The sequence below is a fragment of the Danio rerio genome, chromosome 16, assembly GCF_049306965.1.
Source record: "Danio rerio strain Tuebingen ecotype United States chromosome 16, GRCz12tu, whole genome shotgun sequence".
Taxonomy (NCBI): Eukaryota; Metazoa; Chordata; class Actinopteri; order Cypriniformes; family Danionidae; genus Danio; species Danio rerio.
Window position 1 is genome coordinate 42,266,924 of NC_133191.1, and position 21,286 is coordinate 42,288,209.

Consider the following 21,286-nt stretch of genomic DNA (forward strand, 5'->3'; position numbering starts at 1 on the left):
TCTTGCACCCTCTATCTACTTCTATCTACGTCAGCTCTACGCTGATTGCTGGCAGACTGGCGGTGTCTTTGAACCGATACACTTACACCTTGCGCATGTGCAGTAAGGAAGGAACGGTCCATTTTTGAAAAGAAGTAATAAAGTACAAATCTTAATTGTTGTAGACCTATTTTACAACATATGAACATTTATAAATGAGCTATATGATTAATGTATGCCTTTTGTCATAGGTCGGGGCCACCTAATTCCACGAGGCCCAAAGCAGCTGCTTACTTTGCTTCTTGGTTAAGTCCACCCCTGTCTATCGTGTTTCTGCATATGTGGAAGAATGAGAATTCATACAAAATGTATTTCTATTTAAACTTATAAAAAAAATATTGGTGACAAATGGGTAAACCTTGTGGTTTGAAGGATATTGGCATACGTTCATGGTTTTAAAACCACATTTGATGTAAAATATTCAAATTAATCTGTACTATGATCACCAAAAGCTTCTTTTCATCAAAATAATTAAATAAATTTAAAAACATATTGTTTTTATGTTTCATTCAAATAAATAAAACTATAAAATCACAAAATAAAATTACTAAATCCAATTAAAATGAGAAAATATGCAAATAAAAATGAATTCTAAATAATAATTAAACCGTTCATCAGCGCAACTGCATGTAGTATGTTAATGACTTATGACTATCTGCAGCTAAGAATTTAGAACTTAATTAATCAAAGAACTGCTAATTAATTGTTAAATTATTAATAATCATCTGAACATTGAAAATTGTATAAAAAATGTACAGAGTCCAAAATCCTAGATTCATACAATAAACATCCTTCCAGTCCTCAGGTCTGCTCAGCATCTACCCAGGTGTTTGAGACAAAAACCAGGCTCATTTTTTCAATTATATTCTAAAAGCACACTTTTATTTAATATACTATGTTAGCCAATTCAGAGAAACAGTGTGTAGTATTTTTACGCTGACCTCTACTAGGGCGGTACTGCTGCATTTTTTATGTGATCACTCGTCGTCCTGCCCTGTCCTCGTGCCCTTCCATTTGTGTCCCATCTTCTGTGCCAATCATCTTTCCATTAGTATTCATTTACCTCTTTATAGCTTACTCCCTCTTGGCCTCAGGGAGGATCTCGCTCACATCTTTCTCCCATTGTTTTTATCTGCCTACATCGACATGCTTGGCAACCTGCCACTCCGCCACATCTTTCCCTCACCAGCACACCCTCTAAAAGCCTATCAATTAATGGCACAAACACAGACTGATCCACTCCCACCATATAAAGAAAAATAATAGCCATGTGTCATCCATATATTTTATTTATTTATTCGCCGTGACTCCATTTCGCTAACTCATGATGCGCTTTAACTGTTATTTGCCAAATGGCACAGATTATAGCATTCCTTTGATTACGCAGACGGTGGTGAGATTGCTGTTCAGATGATAGTTTTTTTTTTTTTTTTGTCATGGCACCCTGGCCTGTTACAAAGCATGGTTTGATGAATAGAAATCACATGTTAGTTGAGCCCTCATTTGAATTAATGATTGCAAAACGTCCTTTTCTTCCTGAAAAACGCTGCAGTGTGACAGAAATGTTTTGTGTCATTACTACTCTGAAAGTTTCTGCGTGATTGTTTTTTTGGGCAGTGCACCTGCCTTCATTCAAACTAATCAGACAGCCTCCTGTTGTCAGAGTTCATTTTCTGTCTTTGTGTTTCTAAAACTACTCATCCCGAGGGACTTTTTTTTAATCTGTAAGCGACTGCCTTATTCTGATTGATGGCTTTTGCTCAAGTAGAAAGAAAGTGAAGAGGAAGAATAGAAGGACAATTAAACAGATCAGATTGAGTATACTTCATTGGAGTTTGCTGGCTTGCTGCTTTAAGGGCCATGAAACCCTCTCTTTCAGTCAGAATTCCTTCAAAAAATTGCTTCAAAATGGCCGTGGAGCTCTGAAAGTAGAGGAAGGAGTGGGCGTGGCTGACAGAGCAGGGGGAAAAGAGAGTAGCGAACAACTGTCAGTCGGCTCACAAAATGAGACACAAATTCTGAGGAGACTCAAGATTTTATAGTTTACAATTATAAAATGCAAAGAAATAAAGAGTAAATTAATGTCACATTTGTTATTCGTAATTTCATATGCACATAACCACAATTTGTTATATGATCATAAAGATAATCGTGTTGATATAAATACTATAAACTTTTCAATCCCCGGGTCTAAATGCAGACACAGTGGATAGCAGTGCAGCAGGTCTATTTCAGGTCTATCTCTTGCCCTATCTATTTCAACCATTAGCCCTGTCTGGAAGATTTTAAACATAGGGAAACACAGCAGCACAGATATAGATGATGTGTCTGAATGGTAATGAACTCAACTGATAAAAGACAAAATCCGCCATCCTCCAATTCCCGTACAGCTCTCCTGAAAAAAATGCTTGCTGCAAACCGACAGCTTTGCTGTATCCGCCCTGACAGAATCACAAAAAAAACATGCAACAAACTCTGTAGATCATGGAAATAAACACATATGTGCGATAATGTGGTCTCACCCAGTCATTGGGTCTCACATTTTGGCAGGTCTGCCTTGCCTTTGAAAAGCATGTGCTCTCATGAATAATTATGAAGTAGGGTCACCCATAGATAAGAATACTCTGCTATAAATAATAATAAGAGGCTGCACGTACATAGTGCAGTGGGTAGCATGTTTGCCTCACAACAAGAAGGTTGCTGGTTTGATCCTCGGCTGGGTCAGTTGGCATTTCTGTGTGAAGTTTGCATGTTATCCCCGTGCTCGCATGGGTTTCCTCTGCTCCGGTTAACTCCACAAGTCTAAAAAAAACATGGTACACGTTAATTGGGCGGGCTAAATTTACAGTAGTGTGTCTGTGAATGAGTGTGTATGGATGTTTCCCAGTGATGGGTTGCAGCTGGAAAGGGATCCACTTCGTAAAACATATACTGAATAAGTTAGCGTTTCATTTCGCTTTGGCGATCCCAGATTAATAAAGGGACTAGCAAAACGTGCAGGACGACTGTGCATAAAGTTACTTTAAAGGGCACCCATTTTACTTCTTTATGAAGATTTAAGATACGCCTTTTGTGTCTTCAGAATGTATCTGTAAATTTTAAGCTCAAAACACCCATCAGATTATTTATTATACCTTTCAGTATTCAATATTGGAGTTTTCTGCTCTGAACACAATTTAGCTGTTTTTGTTGCCTTGGCTTTAAATGCTAGTTCTCCCCGCCCACCGTTTCCATGTGCCTGTCAGAGTGTACTTACTGTAAATCTACATCTCGGCTGCGTCAGATAAACAGCACAGTGACAGGCATGAAGAAAGCAGATCTCATGTAACGTTTGTGAGAAAAACTACAATAAGAATTTCCCCAATGCTTATTTAATATACTCGTTGTGGAGTTAATTCAAGCCTTTCTGCAACAATGAGTCACACACAATGTTTTTGCTAAATTCACGCACACACTCAGACACACACAAACAGCTCACCTCACTTTGCACTGTTTTTGCAAGGCAAATTTGACAGCATACATGTTAACCTTCACTGCTGTATGGATATCCGTTATGTTAATGTACAAAATAAACCCGATTAAACATCCACAAACTTGGGATTATAACGTCTTCTTTTTTAATTGTACTGAAATGTGGTTGTGGTGATAAAGTAAAGACGGTAAAATCACTGTCACAAACATGCACTGTTTTAAAACGTTTTAAACTTGTAAAACTCATTCTTGATCACATTTGATGATGATTGATGATCACAGCGAGCTAAACAGATCCTTTAATCCCAGATGTTTTGCGCAAGTCCTTTCTTGTTTATATGATTATAAGCATTATTACGGAGACATGTTAATACATGGCTGTCAATCAATTCAGAGGGCGGGGAAACCTCAACTACATCACGTTGTGATTGGCCTCAAAATGGGAGGGATTTGGATCCTATTTTAACATCAGGAAATAAAAAGAGAGACTTATTGTCTTTATATCACCCCGATATAACTGTGGACACACTATACCTACACACAGTTCTGTCCAAACAGCTTCAAAAAGATGATTTTCATCACAGGTGCCCTTTAAAGGCCATTTCTTAATGCTCTGACAGATGGTGGCAAAAGCAGACAACCACAGGATTACAGCACAACACCTCTCAGGCATTCTACAACACCAAAATGCTGATTCAGCATGTTCTGGTGGCAAAAACAAGCTCCGACAGATGCCAACAGACACTGACAGGGGTAACACTCTGATCCGGCAAAACCTAATAAAGTGTCTTTTGCCATCTGTGCCATGTGAATTGGCTTTAAGGTAAAACAACTTGTAGTGTTAAAAGGATTGGGTACCAATGGGATCATTTAGGTGTGACTGGTATGTGCAAGCAGGGTGTGAATTATACATTGACGATCGGGTGGTCAAGTTTTTCGTTTATGTCCGGTAATATGCCTCAGTGAACCAAAGTTTTATATTTAATTGAATTACATCTCATTTATTAATCAAAATTTTGTTTTCAGTGTTTCGAGGGATATTGAGTGGTTGTCAATGACATTTGTGATATTAAATAAACCATGACTGGTTTGCATTCCTGCACCTATTAGTAAATGAACATGAAAGACTGCAAGTAATTTTATTTTACTGTTTAACTTTCATAGCAATCAAGTGTATGATAAAATAAAAACTATGCATCTAGTTTTATGGTAACCAACAGTACAAATGCCTATTTTACAAGAAACATGTTTTGTGAACGCTTACGCTGTCTGTTGGTGATTTGCCAAAGACTTGATTTTGTTAAATTATTATTTTTGGCAATGGTATGAACCATTATAGGGGTGGTCAAATGTATATTTATGTTATCTATTATTTTAATTAGTAATTTTATTTAAGATGCAAATTAGAGCAAACTATTTCTTAACTATTAAAGGGCAGACCACCCTCCCCTCCCCCCATATTTCTTGTTTTAATGTTTTTCAGGAGGCATTAAGCGTTATTTAGGGGGTGTAATTCGCACCCTGTGTACAGGGATAATTTTGAACACAGATTTTGTTGACTGAGCTTTTGATAGAAAAATAGAGCACAGGAAATTAAGGATTGGAAACGAGCTTCTTTATGTGAAGAAAGTGTCTAAATTTCTGTTTCAATTTCTGATGATTCCTGTTTCACTTTTAATTTTCATGACAGGGGTCATAATAGTCCTTCACACTTGAGCCAGTGTTAAATTGTTAACACTTTTGAAAATGTTCATTTAACTCTGGCCGGTGTGGATTATATATACAACAGAGTTGAATTGACACTGTTGATCTTGCTGTGTAGACTTGTAAACAGTGCCCAATATTAACATTTTTTTTCATTTATTTTCCCCAGATTTTGGAATTTAATCGTATTTGATTATGTAGCAGCTATAGCTTGTAAACGGAAAATGGCAAGTATGAACTTCGGCAATTATAATTGCCAGTGGAACTTAAAGGTGCCGTATGTACGTTTTTGACTCTTCTAAAGCATATACATACCATAAAATGTTTGTAGATATTTAAGAAACATGTCAAGTGAACGTTCTTGTTTATCTGAAAAACAATGCTAAAGTCAGATATTCTGCTTTGAAAATGTTGGTTACGTGTTGGAACGCTGTCTTTTGGACCCTTTAACCCGCCCATTTAGCCAATTATATTTCAGCACTTCTGGTTGCCTTTGTGGATAACAGCGTATTTTATTCATTCGGTCAGTCAGAAAGGATCTCAAAGTGTGTGTCCACCACTAAAATGCGGCCTCTACTGGACAGTAACAGCCTCCGAAGTGCGACGTAGATTTCCACATGAGGTTATTAATTAGCAATTAATATAAATATTACGAACATAAACATTAGGTGAGCAGGCTGCGTTGAAACCCCATGTCCTAACAACACGCTACGTGAGGAGATACTTAGTGATAAGCAATGTGGCTGTTTATACCAGATACACAACAGATATTTAAATACAGCCATTCAGAAGCACCGAATAGTGCACTTGCTCCACTCCAACAAAATGGTAAGGTTTATAATGTAATTAATAAATATTAAACCTCTTTTACATGATTAAATGTAGATGCTAAATCACTTATATGTGTTAACTTGCACTGAATCACAGTACTAAAGTTCGATTTCAAACTATTTTATTTTCAAGATCTGCTGCTGCTTTCATATGGCAATACATGTAATCTAAAATGGCATTCAAACTTGCATTTTTAGCATTTACACTGAATAAAGTACATGAAGCCTGGTTTATACTTCTGCGTCAAGTGACCGGCGTAACCCACGGTGCATGCAACGCGCGTAGCTGTGCATTTATACTTCTGCGCGCTGTCTCTGTTGGTCTACATTAACACTTGTTCCTCTGTGTCGAGTTTCTTCGCTGCTGTTTTATTTTCCTGAACACTTCCTGGATGTACAATTGGCTTAAACTTGCTCATTTTGAGGCAGGAACCGGCGAACGTGCAACAACTTTAACTATGAGGTAAACACAAAACAAAACTTTCCATCCGGAGCTCCTTCACGGGACTCCACACTTGTAAACAATCGTTCCATCAGGCTGGCACCATTTACGCAGCTCTCTGTCCCGCCCAGACTCGTCAGCGCTACCAAGCCGACCAATCAAAGAGCTTGGGCTACGAGTCGTTGTAACGTGTAGTTACATTTTTTGAGAGGTGCACGTCAGTGACGGCCACGGCGAAGGACTACGCGTCAGCGCCGTAACATACGCCGGCGTTTGAAGCAGAAGTATAAATCAACAAAAGATGTACCTGAGGTGAACATTGCCAGTTTATCTTGTTGTTCAGCTGCAAGAAATAGAATCCGTTTCTGAAATACAATTCAGGTGTTGGTTAGGACAAAAACTCTTTTTGATATGGAAAATATTCCTTCTTTTGTGTGCAATACCTAGTTGAACAATTGGGTGTTAAATGTACACACTGCACCTTTAAATGGTTTAATTTAAACCTGAACTACAACCCAACTACTGCCATGATTTTCTAATGCCTTGCACTCAGAATATACACTGCAAAATACTTTTCTTTCTTAGAATTTTTGTCTTGTTTCTAATCAAAATATCTCAAAATTCTTAAACCAAGTACCTTTGTCTAGACAAGCAAAACATATTGTCTTGTTTAGAAATGTTATGTCAAAATTAAGTGAGTTTTTTCTTAAAACAATCAAAATAATCTGCCAAATAGGGTAAGAAGAATAAACTTATTTCAAAAACAAGATTATTTTGCTTACCCCTTTGGCTGATAATTTTGTTTGTTTTAAGAAAAAAACTAACTAAAAAAACTAAATAAGAAAAGCGTTTTACTACAAGAACCACCTGCAATCACTTCCTCTGTGTAAACACCCATGCAATATTACAATGCTTTCAAGATCCATAAGATGCGGCTCTATAAGTAAGAGTGATTATACATGGCGTCTGCTGTGAGCTTGATGGAGACCCGTTTCATTGGGGAGAAACACAGTGTAAATCGAGTGTGCAGAGCAATTTAAAAAGTGCCTTCTCGTGCAGGCTGACACTGCAGCGAGAGGATAAAATATAAAGCGGACCCCGGAGCGTTTGGCAGCACTGCGATAGAAGTGTCAAACACGCTTATGAGAGAGTTTTTACTGCCTCTCCAGCCCCCGCAGTCAATGCAGACAGACACTAAAAGATCCACCAGCTTGTGTTCCTATTGTGCCTCGCTGGGACTCGGCTGTCAATTCATCAGAGATATAAATATACGTTCGCAAAAGTGCAACATGAAGTGGCCTCTGCTCAGTCTTCCGTCGGGTTTCGTCAGATGAAGGCGTAGCTGGCTGGAAATACATTAGGTGGCTGAGTGCACAACATACGTCTTCCTAATATCACTTCATTACCGCCGCATCAAACTCTTCAGCTTCACTGTGGTCTGAACTAACTTTTATATTTCTCGCTAACTGAGCATCCTTCAGCTGTTTCAGATGATGGAGAAGGACGAACATCTGCACACTTTTAAAAATGGGAGAACAAAAAAGGCGAGTTCAAACAAAGGAAAATGGTTGATGTTTTTCAAGTCAATTAATTATTATGAAAAAGCATCTGGTTAAATAACAGTATTAGCAATATGCAAAAAAAAAAAGGTCAGATTCAAAAAGAGAGAGAATTTTCATGTTAAGTTTTTAAAAATAGCAAGTTGTTGGCGCCAATTAAAAGTGTATGGTAAGAATGAACTCACTATTTCCTCATCCTCAAGTGGTTTTAAGCCTTCTGTGTTGAAACAAAAGAAGATATTTTGAAGAAAGCTGAAATCCAGAAACACCCATAATAGGAAAAACAAATCTATAGAAGTCAGTGGTTGCAGATTTCTTTAAAATATTTTCTTTACTGTTCAGCAGTTTTGTAACATGTAGAGAGTGAATAAATTGTGACAGACATTTTAGTTTTGGGTAAATATTTTTTTATATTACTGTACAATTAATCATCTAAAAGAGTATATATCTAAATTGTTATTTATTATTATTTTAAATTATTATTTACACTCTGTAAATTATTTCTGTTGAGCATATGATTAATGGTTGATTCATATTTCTCTAATCATGCAGTTTTGGACATTTTAATATTTTATTTACTGATCACTTTTATTAAAAAAAAAACATAAATTAAATTCAATTTAAACTACTAGCTATTAAAACTAATCAGCCAATAGCATACTGGTTTAAACATTAACCATTTTATAAACTTTTTAGTAATTAAAAATTAAAAGTTGATAGAATGTATAGTCTGTTATTGTACCTCTAATACTGTTGTACTATTGGCGTGTTATAGAAACAAGGTGCAATTTGTTGCTATTATCAGACCAGCGCAACCCTAATTAAAAATTGCTAATCCATTAGCAGCACTTTGTGGACTCATGTGTGTGCTGTTGTAAAATAGAGATGTGTTAAGGTGCATTGTTGGCGCATTGCTAATTTGAAGAACTAAAATATACAGCGCCATGGACCAAATGAAAGCTGGTCTAAAGTCCAGTGCAAAGTGTGTTAATTATGTGTCTATGCAGGCTCAAACACTTACACATTGCTTAATACACACAGGATGGACAGTAACACACAAATATCTTTACTTATGAAAGAATAAAAGGTTACAAAAAATATAAGTTTCCACATAAATATAAAAACACTGCCTTCATGCCTTTTTCATGCCTCCATGCCTTTTTTTAGTTTATTCATGACAAATTGCTTTTATATATTATTATTATTATTATTATTATTATTATTATTATAAGAATAGGACGTGTGTTTGGACATACTATAACAGGTTTTTGAGCATACTTCATTATTATTGTTCATTTATTAATTTGCTGGAAATTAGAACTGAATTTAGAAATAGTTTTGAAACAAATCTTTGCGCTTAAAAAAACTAAATTAAATAAATAGGCTAATGGATGTCTTTAGTAGAGTGTGTACAACATTGTTTCCTTATCCAAAGGAGTAAAGAGTAAAAGTAAAGAGGAAGAGAAAGTAAAGAGGCTGAATGGAGGTGGCTCGTTCTTTATCTTGCACAGATGGTCTGTTTAACTGTTTTTCGCCAGTGAAGCATTCAGTTATTCTACTTAGAAAGTCTGTCATGAAAAAAGCAAATGTGCCATGGCGTGAAGCAACAGAAACAATGCTTCCCTATTCTGGTTTTGATCACCATATTTGAGAAATATAGGCTTATTTAAAGTTAAGCTATACACAACATTTTGAGGAAATGCCATGCAACGCATTAGAAACCATCAATAGGACCTTTAAATAAATCCTAAATTCTACAGGAAACCAGTCTACAAAAGCCCAAACTGGAGTAATTCTAAGAGAAAAGCCTGGCAGCAGCATTTTGTACCAATTGAAGAATGCAGCAAAATCTCCTCGGAGGAAAAGAACGAGTTAACAAGCCAACCACTAAAACAACTCAGACAGTGCACACAAATAAACAGCTGATAGTAGAGGCAGTTTGTACTCCAGTGAGTGGTTTCAGCACAGCTCAGCTGGTTAACTTCAGGTCACACTCAGCATGGAATGGAAGGAACTGATCTTTATACTCGGGATGGCTTATAGCAGCCAGAGGCAGGGGGAACTAATACGGTGTGACCCTAAAGTCGTGTATACACACACCAGAGGAATTAAAGAAACTACCCGAGAGCCAGAGCGCCCGCGTTGCCAGGGAGATTAACCCAGCCTGCTTTTATGCGCACATCAATGTAAGCAGGAAGGTGGAAAAAAATAAATAAATGAACACAGAAAAATGGAACTTTATTTGGTGTTAAATCTGTAGAAATGAAATGCTAATGCTTGCTCTCTGGTTCGCTCTCGTTCTTTATTATTCATACCTCCGTCTAAAAGCTGGGCTTGTTTGCCATGCTGGGATCATTTAAAAGTATAATTTATTTGTAATGAAGTCGGGAAGGGTTTCTATGATGCTGTCAGTTGCAATAAGCGAACGGCGAAGAGAAAAGACATTTATGTTATATGTGAAATGTGTACATGACACTTTCTCTGCTCACCTGAAGGTACAGGATAAATGTGTTACTTTGTTGTGAAATGAGGTGAAAAATAATCAAGGGTGGATTTGGCTATTTATGTCATTAATATAGAATAGTGAAATGTTGTTGAAATAAGCATTTATTAAGACACTCGAGAGAAAGTCTAATTTTTGAGTCAGTGAACTTTTAAATGTAGTATTTTTAGAAAATAAATAGGGCTTTACACAACAACATTTTAAACTAAAGATGAAAAATGTTTAATTTGCAATCTTGGCATTTGGGGTTCCTGAAACTACCAACTTATGCCTTTCAGAATGCAGATTATAAGTTTTTTTTTTACATTATTGTCTTCATGTAAACTATGAAAATACGAATTAGTCAAAACCAAAAAGCTACTGGCATGACCCGGTTTTGGTATGTACATAACATGTTATACATGACATTAAAAAAGTTTTTTTTGTTTGTTTTGTTTTTTCAATTTAATTATATTGTTATCATATAAATGTACAAAAAAATTGACTAAAAGCCATGGGCAAAATTGCACTTGTTGAGGGAAAAAAAGCAACGACATTGTACATTTTATAATTGAATTGAGAAATAATGTTTTAGAGTTATTGGAGTCCGATCCGATGTATGGATTTTTTTCAGTGTATGATTTAATGATGTTGTGGCTGCAAAACAGTACTACATTGGAAGAAATGCCTTTTTGGTGTAGTCAAATCTAATAAATTTACTCTTATAATTTTTAAATTGTAATATTAAGCGTCAAGGATAACTAGAATTTTTAAGTGAATATAAATATGTACACATTTAATTCATATAATAAATGCAAGAGTGGAAAGGGTTAATATTCATTTACTTGTAATATTTAAATATTGTCTAATTGTCACAAATCTAGCAATATTAAGTACATTTTAATAATGGATATGTCGCAATGGCTATGTAGTTCCCAGCATGCTTTGCAAGGGATTGAATTAAGAGGAAGACATTTTGAAATTGAAAACAATATTAGGTGGTTAAATTTGCGGGAAAGAGGTTAACACTTTTTTTTGATTGTCCATTTGAGTATTAGTAGACTGTCTGCTTAATATCTGTTAATACTGCTCCTTCAACAGACATTAAACTGACTAAGAAACTTTGCAAGTACATGTGAACTTACACTAACCCTAAGGCTTTAAGCCTGATTTATACTTCTGCGTCAGGTGACCGGCGTAACCCACGGCGCATGCAACGCGCGTGGCTGTGCATTTATACTTCTGCGCACTGTCTCTGTCGGTCTGCATTGACACTTCCGAAACGCTAGTTGGCAGTGAGGTGTAAATGTTCCTATGTGTCGAGTTTCTTCGCTGCTTTTTTGCTTTTTCTGAACACTTCCTGGTTGTACAAGTGGCTCAAACTCGCTCATTTTGAGGCAGGAAACGGCGGACGTGCAACAACTTTAACTATGAGGTAAACACAAAACAAAACTTTACATCCGGAGCTCCTTCACGGGACTCCACACTTGAAAAACAATCGCTCGCGCCATTCACGGGGCTCTCGGTCCCGCCCAGACTCGTCAGCGCTACCAAGCTGACCAATCACAGAGCTTACGCTATGCGTCGTTGCGACATGTAGTTACATTTTTTGAGAGGTGCACGTCAGTGACGGCCACGGCCACGGCGAAGGGCTATGCGTCAGCGCCGTAGCATACGCCGGTGTTTGACGCAGAAGTATAAATCAGCCTTAACCCAACCTAACAGTCTACTTAAGCCTGATTTATACTTCTGCGTCAGGTGACCTGGCGTAACCCACGGCACATGCAACGCGCGTGGCTGTGCATTTATACTTCTGCGCACTGCCTCTGTCGGTCTGCATTAACACTTCTGAAACTCTAGTTGGCAGTGAGATGTAAATGTTCCTCTGTGTCGAGTTTCTTCGCTGCTTTTTTTGCTTTTTCTGAACACTTCCTGGTTGTACAAGTGGCTCAAACTCGCTCATTTTGAGGCAGGAACCGGCGGACGTGCAACAACTTTAACTATGAGGTAAACACAAAACAAAACTTTCCATCCGGAGCTCCTTCACGGGCTCCAAACTTGTAAACAATCGCTCGCGCCATTCGAGCGGCTCTCGGTTCCGCCCAGACTTGTCAGCGCTACCAAGCCGACCAATCACAGAGCTTACGCTACGCGTCGTTGCGACTTGTGGTTACATTTTTTGAGAGGTGCTGGTCAGTGACGCCGACGACCACGGCGAAGGGCTATGCGTCAGCGCCGTAGCATACGCCGGCGTTTGACGCAGAAGTATAAATCAGTCTTTATAATCCTAATGAGTATAAGTTGGCATGTAGATGCAATGTAACTTAAATTCAACAAATGGACCATCAAAATAAAGTGTGACCTTAGGTTACCACCTTGCAGAGGAGAAGCACTCATGCTTTAAGTCTTGGCATTTTTGTTATCACATTCATGTTTGACGCATCACTCAGAAAGCCATAGCTCAGTTACCTCTGAGATCAATAGGGATTTTTAAAGTAAATTTGCTCTTGGGTTCAATTTGCTTAGAATAACATGAAATAACACATTTTAAGTGGAGCTGTGTGTCTTAATTAAACCAAGTTACACTAATTGTGCTAATTTGTAACTAGTAAGATTTATTTAAATGGATAAACAATTCCTTCTGCTAAAACAAGAACTTGACATTACTTGGTTCATTTCAATATATATAGACTGAAAAATAAAGATAATCAATTCACTTTTACTTAATTAGGGAGTAAACATTAAGTAAATTTTATATGATATTGACAAGTTGTACCTTATAAGAGATCCTAAAATTGACTTGAAGTATGCTTCTGCAAATTGTTTTTTTTAGTATATCTGGGTTGTACAAATGCTTTTTTTAAATAAAAATAATGAGTTAAGTAGCTAAACTAAATTCAATTTAATAATAAAAATACACCAATCTGAATAATATTGATTAAGACGTTTAAAATACAGTAAAACATGTACCAAATAAATAACATTTTAAAATACAAATTAGGGCATCACGGTGGAGCAGTGGGTAGCACAATCGCCTCACAGCAAGAAGGTTGCTGGTTCGAGCCCCAGCTGGGTCAGTTGGAATTTCTGTGAAGAGTGTGCATGATCTACCTGTGTTGGCGTGGGTTTCTTCCGTGTGCTACGGTTTCCCAAACAGTAAAAAAACATGTGCTACAGGTGAATTGAATAAACTAAATTGGCTGTAGTGTATGTGTGTGAAAGCAAGGGTGTATGGGTGTTTTCCAGTTTTGGATTGCAACTGGAATGGCATCCGCTGTGTATGCTGGAATGGTTGACGGTTCATTCCGCTGTGGCGACCCCTGATAAATAGGGATTAAGCCGAAAAGAAAATGAATGAATGAAATTCAATTATTTTTTTATAGTCACATGGTTAACATTTTATTAAGGAAAATTTAAGTTAATTTTGTTCAGAAGTTTATTAACAAAACATTTATTAATAATGTATTTATGTATTTAGTTCCCCCTCATTACACAAATCATTTAAAAGTTTACAAAACAGAAAAGAGAAAGGCAAAGTTCAACAACAAGCATAAACTATAGTGGCATTGACAATACACAATATTAACTAACATCAAGACTAAGAAGTTAAATTATGGCCAATTTTTTCATTACATTTTGTGCTCTGAAAGATTTCAAATATGTAATAAGTTCTACATGGAACCTTCATTTGCAATAATGTTTGTGTGTCTTAAATGAAAACACAATCTTCAACATTTTGCGGACACTTCGCTCTTTCAAACCAATTTCAAGGCTGAAATATGTATAGTCTGAGGGGATTTTCGGAAATGAGTGAACTGACTTTGCCTCAATGAAACTTTGAACGTAATCTGAGAGCAGAAACTGTACTTTCCACCTGCAGATATCCTCAAAGATCACCTGTAGGCTATCGCATGCCACATTTGCTTTTTTCCTATAGGGAAGAAGAAATGTGTTTCTTCTCTTTTCAGTCGGCACATTATGTGTTTTAATTTCACAGCTGTCATGTTTTGAATTGAATCGGAGCTGTTAGGATTAAGATGAATGCATTTTGATCATTTATAATCCGGAACTGAGACCAGGCAACAGGGCAGAACGCATCTGTCATGTAGGCTTCACGTATTTAACCACTTCCTCTTAGATAGTGTGAAAAAAACAAGCCAGAACACTCTCAAAGTAAAGGTTCACATACTCTGAAAAGACTCTGTATGGACGCAGTTAAACTCCCAAAATATCCTCAGCCTCCTCAAGACGTTCCTCACCCACGTTCTACTGACTCATTCAGGTAAATTAACATGAAGACTGCGTAATAGAGTGTGCTATTTTTTGCTGTTATTCTTTGTTTAAAAAAAGATCATCATGGGTTGCACAAACTGTAAATGAGACGCAGATGTTTTATTCTGACAGAAAGAGTTTCATAGAAGTGTAATTATTTTTTGTCTATATATTGTTTGTAACAGTACTGAGAGGAAAGCAGGTTTGAGATGGGTGATGGCATGGTAAGAATAAGTAAATGGGAAAAAAAAGATTGCTGACAGTATCAATGGGAAGAATCTTTAGAACTGTAGGGATTTATTTATCAAAGTATTAAGACAGTATTTAGTATTTTTAAAAATAAAACTGCACAACAGATACATAAATTATAGGACTATACGTTTAATGTGTTTTCTAATTGATCAGATTATTATTATTATTGTTAATATTATATATATATATATAATGTATAAATGGTTTTGAATTTAAATATTTGGATTTTATTGTTTGTTTTATAGATTTTTCTTCTTATTATTATTATTATTATTATTAATAATAATAATAATAATATTAATATTATTATTATTGATTACTATTTTCGGACTAATATATGTTTTTTTTTTTTACCTTTTTTTTCTCTTCTCTTTTTTTTTCTTTTTCTACACCTTGCCAGCTTCTAAGGCTTATGGTTAAAACATGGTAAAGCAATATACAGTTAAAGTCAGAATAATTAGCTTTGATTTATATATATATATATATATTTTTTTTTTTTTTTTTTTCAAAATGATGTTTAACAGAGCAAGGAAATTTTCACAGTATGTCTGATAATATTTTTTCTTCTGGAGAACGTCTATATTGTTTTATTTTGGCTAGAATGAAAGCAGTTTTTAGTTGTTTTTAATAATTTTAGGGTCAAAATTATTAGCCCCTTTAAGCTATGTTTCTTTTCGATAGTCTACAGAACAAACCATCATTATACAACACCTTGTCTAATTGCCCTAACCTGCCTAGTTAGCCTAATTAACCTGATTCAGCCTTTAAATGTCCCTTTAAGCTGTGTAGAAGTGTCTTGAAAAATATTAGGTCAAGTATTATTTACTGTCATCATGAAAAAGATAAAATAAATCAGTTATTAGAAATGAGTTATTAAAGCTATTATGTTAAGAAATGTGTTAAATGTGTTCTCTCTGTTAAACAGAAATTGAAGAAAAATCTAAACAGGGGGTTAATAATTCAGGGGGGCTTATAATTCTGACTTCACCTGTACATATATATAATATTATTATTAAAATGAAACAAAAACTTTGACTAATTGAAATGTAAGTATATAAATAAACAAACGTCTTTACAAAGGTAAGAATAATGCAGTTCAGTAAAATAGAAAATATACTTGATGTACAATGGATTTTGACTATGAAAGCTAGAGTTTCTCTCTCTCTCTCTCTCTCTCTCTCTCTCTCTCTCTCTCTCTCTCTCTCTCTCTCTCTCTCTCAATAAGAATGTGTCTTTATTCGATATCCATGTGGATAAGACCAGGAAAATGCAATAAAATGTGGTTTTGATTTCATATTAACTGTAAGGATTATTGTCATCTTTTCTAGCTACACTTTAAAATTAAATTGCTCCTTCTCCCTGCAGACTCTAAACAGCAATGATTAAACACCTCAGCCTTTTGCTAGTCATCCTGGTCCTGGCCATTACAACATTAAACACTGAAGAGGAGCTGAAAAAATCTGGCTTTGGATTTCCACCGCCACGACACGGACTCGCTCTTCTGAAGTGGTACGTGAAAGACTGCATCGACAATAACATGAAGGCTCTCTGTAATCCTGTAACTGGAGAGTTTGGGTTCCACGTGTTTCATAATGAAGGGAACCTGCTCCCTCCATTGAAGGACAAACACACGTATAAATACTTCACTATAGGAAACCTTCACTACCGGCACTCTGAGGATCTCCCCTATGAAGTGAGGAAGTACTATGATCCACATGATCAACGAAGCAACATGGACAGAGTCCTTGTGAAGCTCAACCTGAACAAGAATCAAATTGAAGAGATCTACATATCAGAGCACTATAATCCCCCCAGAACTTTTCGTTTAGGGGTCTCTCTCATCGATGAGCTGAGATCGCATACAAAATATTGAATCTATTGAAACATCTCAGTGAAGTTTAACAGAGCAAGGATTTTTCTCACAGTATTTATGATTCTAATTCTTATTTCTTTTGATTCAATTCATTTCATCTTTATTTCTATAGCGCTGTTACAATGATTATGTCAAAGTAGCTTCACTTAGAAGATTATTGTAAATTGAAACAGTGTCAGTCCAGGTTTCAGAGTTGAAGTTCAGTTTGGTTCAGTGTGGTTTAATTTTCACTGCTGAAAGTCCTACACTGAAGAGCACATAAATCCAATTTAAGTTTGGCTGGAATAAAAAAAGTATGTAAAGTTAAAGTCAAAATGATGACTTCCTGTGAATTTATTTATTTTTTATTTCCCAAATGATGATTAACAGAGAAAAAAAAAAATTCACAGTATTTCCTATTTTAAAAAAAGTCTTTTGGAGAAAGTCTTTTGGTTACATTTTTATTTTGTCACAGTATTACTGCATTTGCTTCCTCTTTTCTTCACAGCACATGCCTTTTGCACTTTCAGGTTGTCATAAATGTAGATAAACTTAGAAGCGAAACTAGATATTTTCTCTGCTTCTCATTTGCAATCTCCATCACATGCCCTGTAATAAGTATTGTGGGCCCTCCTGCTGAAAACTGTTATATTCAGAATAGTTAAGCAATATACTGTTGAAGTCACATTTATTAGCCCTTCTGTGAATTTTTTTTTTTTTTTTTTTTTTGCTTTTAAATATTTACCAATTTTTTTTAACAGAGCAAGACATTTTTCACAGTTTTTCCTTTAATATTTTTTCCTTCTGGAGGCAGTCTTATTTGTTTTATTTCGGCTAGAATGAAAGCAGATTTTCATTTTTAAAAAACACCAGCCCTCCAGGACCGAGTTTGGACACCCATGTGAACAAACCATCATTAAACAAAAATTTCAGTAATTGCCCTAACTTGGCTAGTTGGGGACAAATAACCACCAGTGGTTGTGTGTTTGATATACAGTTAAATTATTATCCATCCTGGATTATTAGCCCCCTGTATATTATTTTCCCCAATTTCTGTTTAATAGAAAGAAGATTTTTTTAACACATTTATAAAGATGTTAGTTTTAATTACTAATTTCTATGTACATAATGTTTTACTAGCTGTTTTCAACATACTAGTATTTAGCTTAAAGTGACATTTAAAGAGTAACTAGGTTAATCCGGTTAACTAGGCAACTGCCTTTACTCTAGCCAAAATAGAATTCAGAAGAAAGAATGTTTTAAGAAATATTGTGAACAATTCCTTGCTCGGTTAAACATAATTTGGGAAATATTTGAAAAAAAAAATCTAAGAGGCATAATTATTGTATGACATGGGGATTTCTAATTGCCGAAGTGTGCTATTTGATACTTAACTGGGTTTCTATGATTACTAATGTTTAAGAATATAAAGCATTAGGCTGTGATCACACTGACTGGAACTATCTGTGAAATACGCCTGCCAGCCAATCAGAATCAGACAGATTATAATTAGAATTAAATTAAAACAGAATTTCATTGTTTCAATTGCCGTTTGCTAAGACTATAAGTAAAATAATTGTTTTTTGTTTGGTGTTCCTGAAACGTGAAAACAGTGTGATGCTTTAAAAACATTGCTCTATTTTTGGAGCAACCAAATCAGATACACCAACACTAGCTCAACCAACAGCAGATATGGGAGTATTCGTGTCTTAAAACATTAAATATTCCATTTGTTAAATGTAGTGGTGGAACATTTGCACAGTTCACCTTTACTTCTAATATAATTCTTATAATTAAAATCATTGCTCGAAGAAGGGTTAAGGGTTTCATTGGTTAATTTTGCTTATTAATGCAAATCTAAAAATAGAAGACGTCTGACAATAAAACATTATTCATAATTTCTGCATAATGTAAACATCTGCCTCTGTATATGAATGAGTGTAAAAGCAACAGACTGTGACAGAAAATGACTAGAAAGATAATAGTGGTTATTGTGACTTTCTATGCAAATAAATCCAATATGTGAATATTAAAAATGTTCAAACCCCACATAAAAATGCTTAAATTGCTCCACTGGAAGTGTTCTATTTATTCTCCAAAAAGTCTCAATGCAAACGCTCTTCATGAACAATGTCATACTCATGTCGATCACAGGACAAAATTGTGAACATGTTAAGAATGGACACTACAAAATTTTCCAATTCATTATGTTCATTCATTAATTCAAGTTTATTTGTAGCGCTTTTCAAAATAGTTGTTGCACATTGGTGCATTATATTCAAACTCAGAAGAGTTAAGTTTACAAGAGACTATAACTCTATTGTCTACTACTAATTAACTAGTAACTAATAGCTTTGTCAAGCCCTGCATGGAGCACACACATCTTACAGTTATGTTATGTATTGTGTGTATTCATGCTTTAATTTAAAAGATCGGTCTTTAATTTTGTTTTGAACTGAGAGAGTGTGTCTGAGCCTCAGACACTGTTAAGAAGGCTATTTCCAGAGTTTAGGACCCATATATGAGAAGACTCAACCTCCTTTAGAGCAGGGTTTTTTCACTTCGAGGTCCACCTTCTTCTGCGAGATTTTTTTTTGAAGGCCCATCTTTTTGAGATTTTCTCTTAAACTGATTATCTAGAGAAAATGCGTATTTAAAACCTTTATTTATACATTTTTATACAAAAAACTATAGAAATTTTATTTATTCACTTATTTATTTTCTTTTCTGCTTAGTCTCTTTAATAATCTGGGTTTGCCACAACGGAATGAACCGCCAACTTATCCAGCACGTTTTTACGTTTTTACCTTCCATCTGCAATCCATCTCCCTGGAAACATCCACACACTCTCATTCACACTCATACACTACAGACAATTTAGACTACCCAATTCATGTGTACCGCATGTCTTTGGACTGTGGGGGAAACCGGAGCACCTGGAAGAAACCCACACGAACGCAGTGAGAACATGCTCCACACAGAAACAACAACTGACCCAACCGAGGCTCGAACCAGCAACCTTCTTGCTGTAAGGCGACAGCACTACCTACTCCACCACTGTGTCGCCTTACTATTGAAAAATAAGATATAAATATATTTAGTTAATATATAATCAATTAACCTGACAGGACAACAGGAGATGGCAAAAAACAGCTGCTGCTTTGAATTTGACGAACTACTTTTCATCTATTGATCTACTATTCATATCCATTAAAAATAAATAAACAAACAAATGTAAAATACAGTAAAAACACTATAAATCTGTTGAAACACAAATAGTGGACATCTGTTCACTACAACGCAATCTCACAGCAATTCATAACTTTTTGCTTTAGTGGCTAATTCATTTGAATTTGTACGATCTAATTCGTATAATTTTGTACGATTTGCTCATCACCCAATGACGGTTAGGGGTGGGGTAAGGTGCCACGCCTCCTTTTTAAAATCGTACATTTTTGTACAACTGAACTGGTAGGAATTCGCCACTAAACTGAAAAAACGTAAAATACTTACGTTTCCTCGTGAGACCAGGCTGGTTGACTACTTAAACATCATAGAGTCTCACTAGATCCTACTGCATGGGTGCGCATCAGTTATAAAACACTCGCAGAACATTATTTGGACAACTACACTTTTTTAAACTGTTCAAATAATTTAGTTTGTTAGTCAATAGGCTTGTGTGACGCTGATACAGTACAAGTCAGACGCAAGGCATGCACAAGCTGGTTATTCATCGAGCTAATCACCATTACCTTTACATTTGCATGACAGTTTGCTTTATACAACTGAGAATGTAGTCCTAATTGGCGTGCGACGGTTGGTAGTTCAAGCCACAGATATGTCTGTGTTTAACAGTGAGGGTGTTTTCAACCAGTGAGTCCGAAGTAATTTGTCCTCAGAGAAATGACATTACTCTGATCATTTTAATATGACATATTTAATAATGAAATCAGTTCATTATATTATAATATTTACTCATCTCTGCTCATAAACTCATCTCTATTAAACTATCATAAATATATTGCAGTATAAGATATGATGGAATGCACCGGACTGTTGTTCTGTGTGTATGAAGAGACCAGAGTACATTAAATTTAGCAGAAAACACTTATGAACTTGTCATGATATGCAGATAGCTGTCATGTTTAGCAACAAAATGTGTAAAGGGGCAACGATTTACTGTGTCGCACATACAAAACAAGAAATTCTCAAGGTGACACATTTGTGGTGCTCTGCTCTCCAGTGCTCTAAACACATAGCTGGTTTTAAATCACCATGTACATGCACATTTTGAAGTATCGCATAAGAAACAAGTGATCGAAAGCTCATTTGCTTTTGCGTTTAGAGTAGTGGTCAGTTTGAGGGCTTCAGCCATATTTTTAT

The 21,286-nt window shown here is 35.8% G+C and overlaps 2 protein-coding genes across 4 annotated transcripts in view; both read left to right on the plus strand.

Annotated features, from left to right (window-relative positions):
• The window catches only part of si:ch211-198c19.1, a 202,907-nt gene extending 183,941 nt beyond the window's left edge, over nucleotides 1-18,966 (plus strand). Inside the window, exons 1-2 of one of the 2 annotated variants that reach the window (NM_001386400.1) lie at nucleotides 14,675-14,809; nucleotides 16,417-17,239. In NM_001386400.1, coding sequence (NP_001373329.1) covers nucleotides 16,430-16,924 — 495 coding nt within the window. In that variant the 5' untranslated portion in view covers nucleotides 14,675-14,809; nucleotides 16,417-16,429 and the 3' untranslated portion in view covers nucleotides 16,925-17,239. Of the gene's footprint in view, nucleotides 1-14,674; nucleotides 14,810-16,416 lie in introns of those variants that run through there. The other variant, XM_073924436.1, reaches the window with a different exon arrangement.
• cep162 (centrosomal protein 162) overlaps nucleotides 1-21,286 on the plus strand; it is a 266,615-nt gene that overhangs the window by 183,941 nt on the left and 61,388 nt on the right. The gene's annotated exons all lie outside the window — the stretch shown is intronic.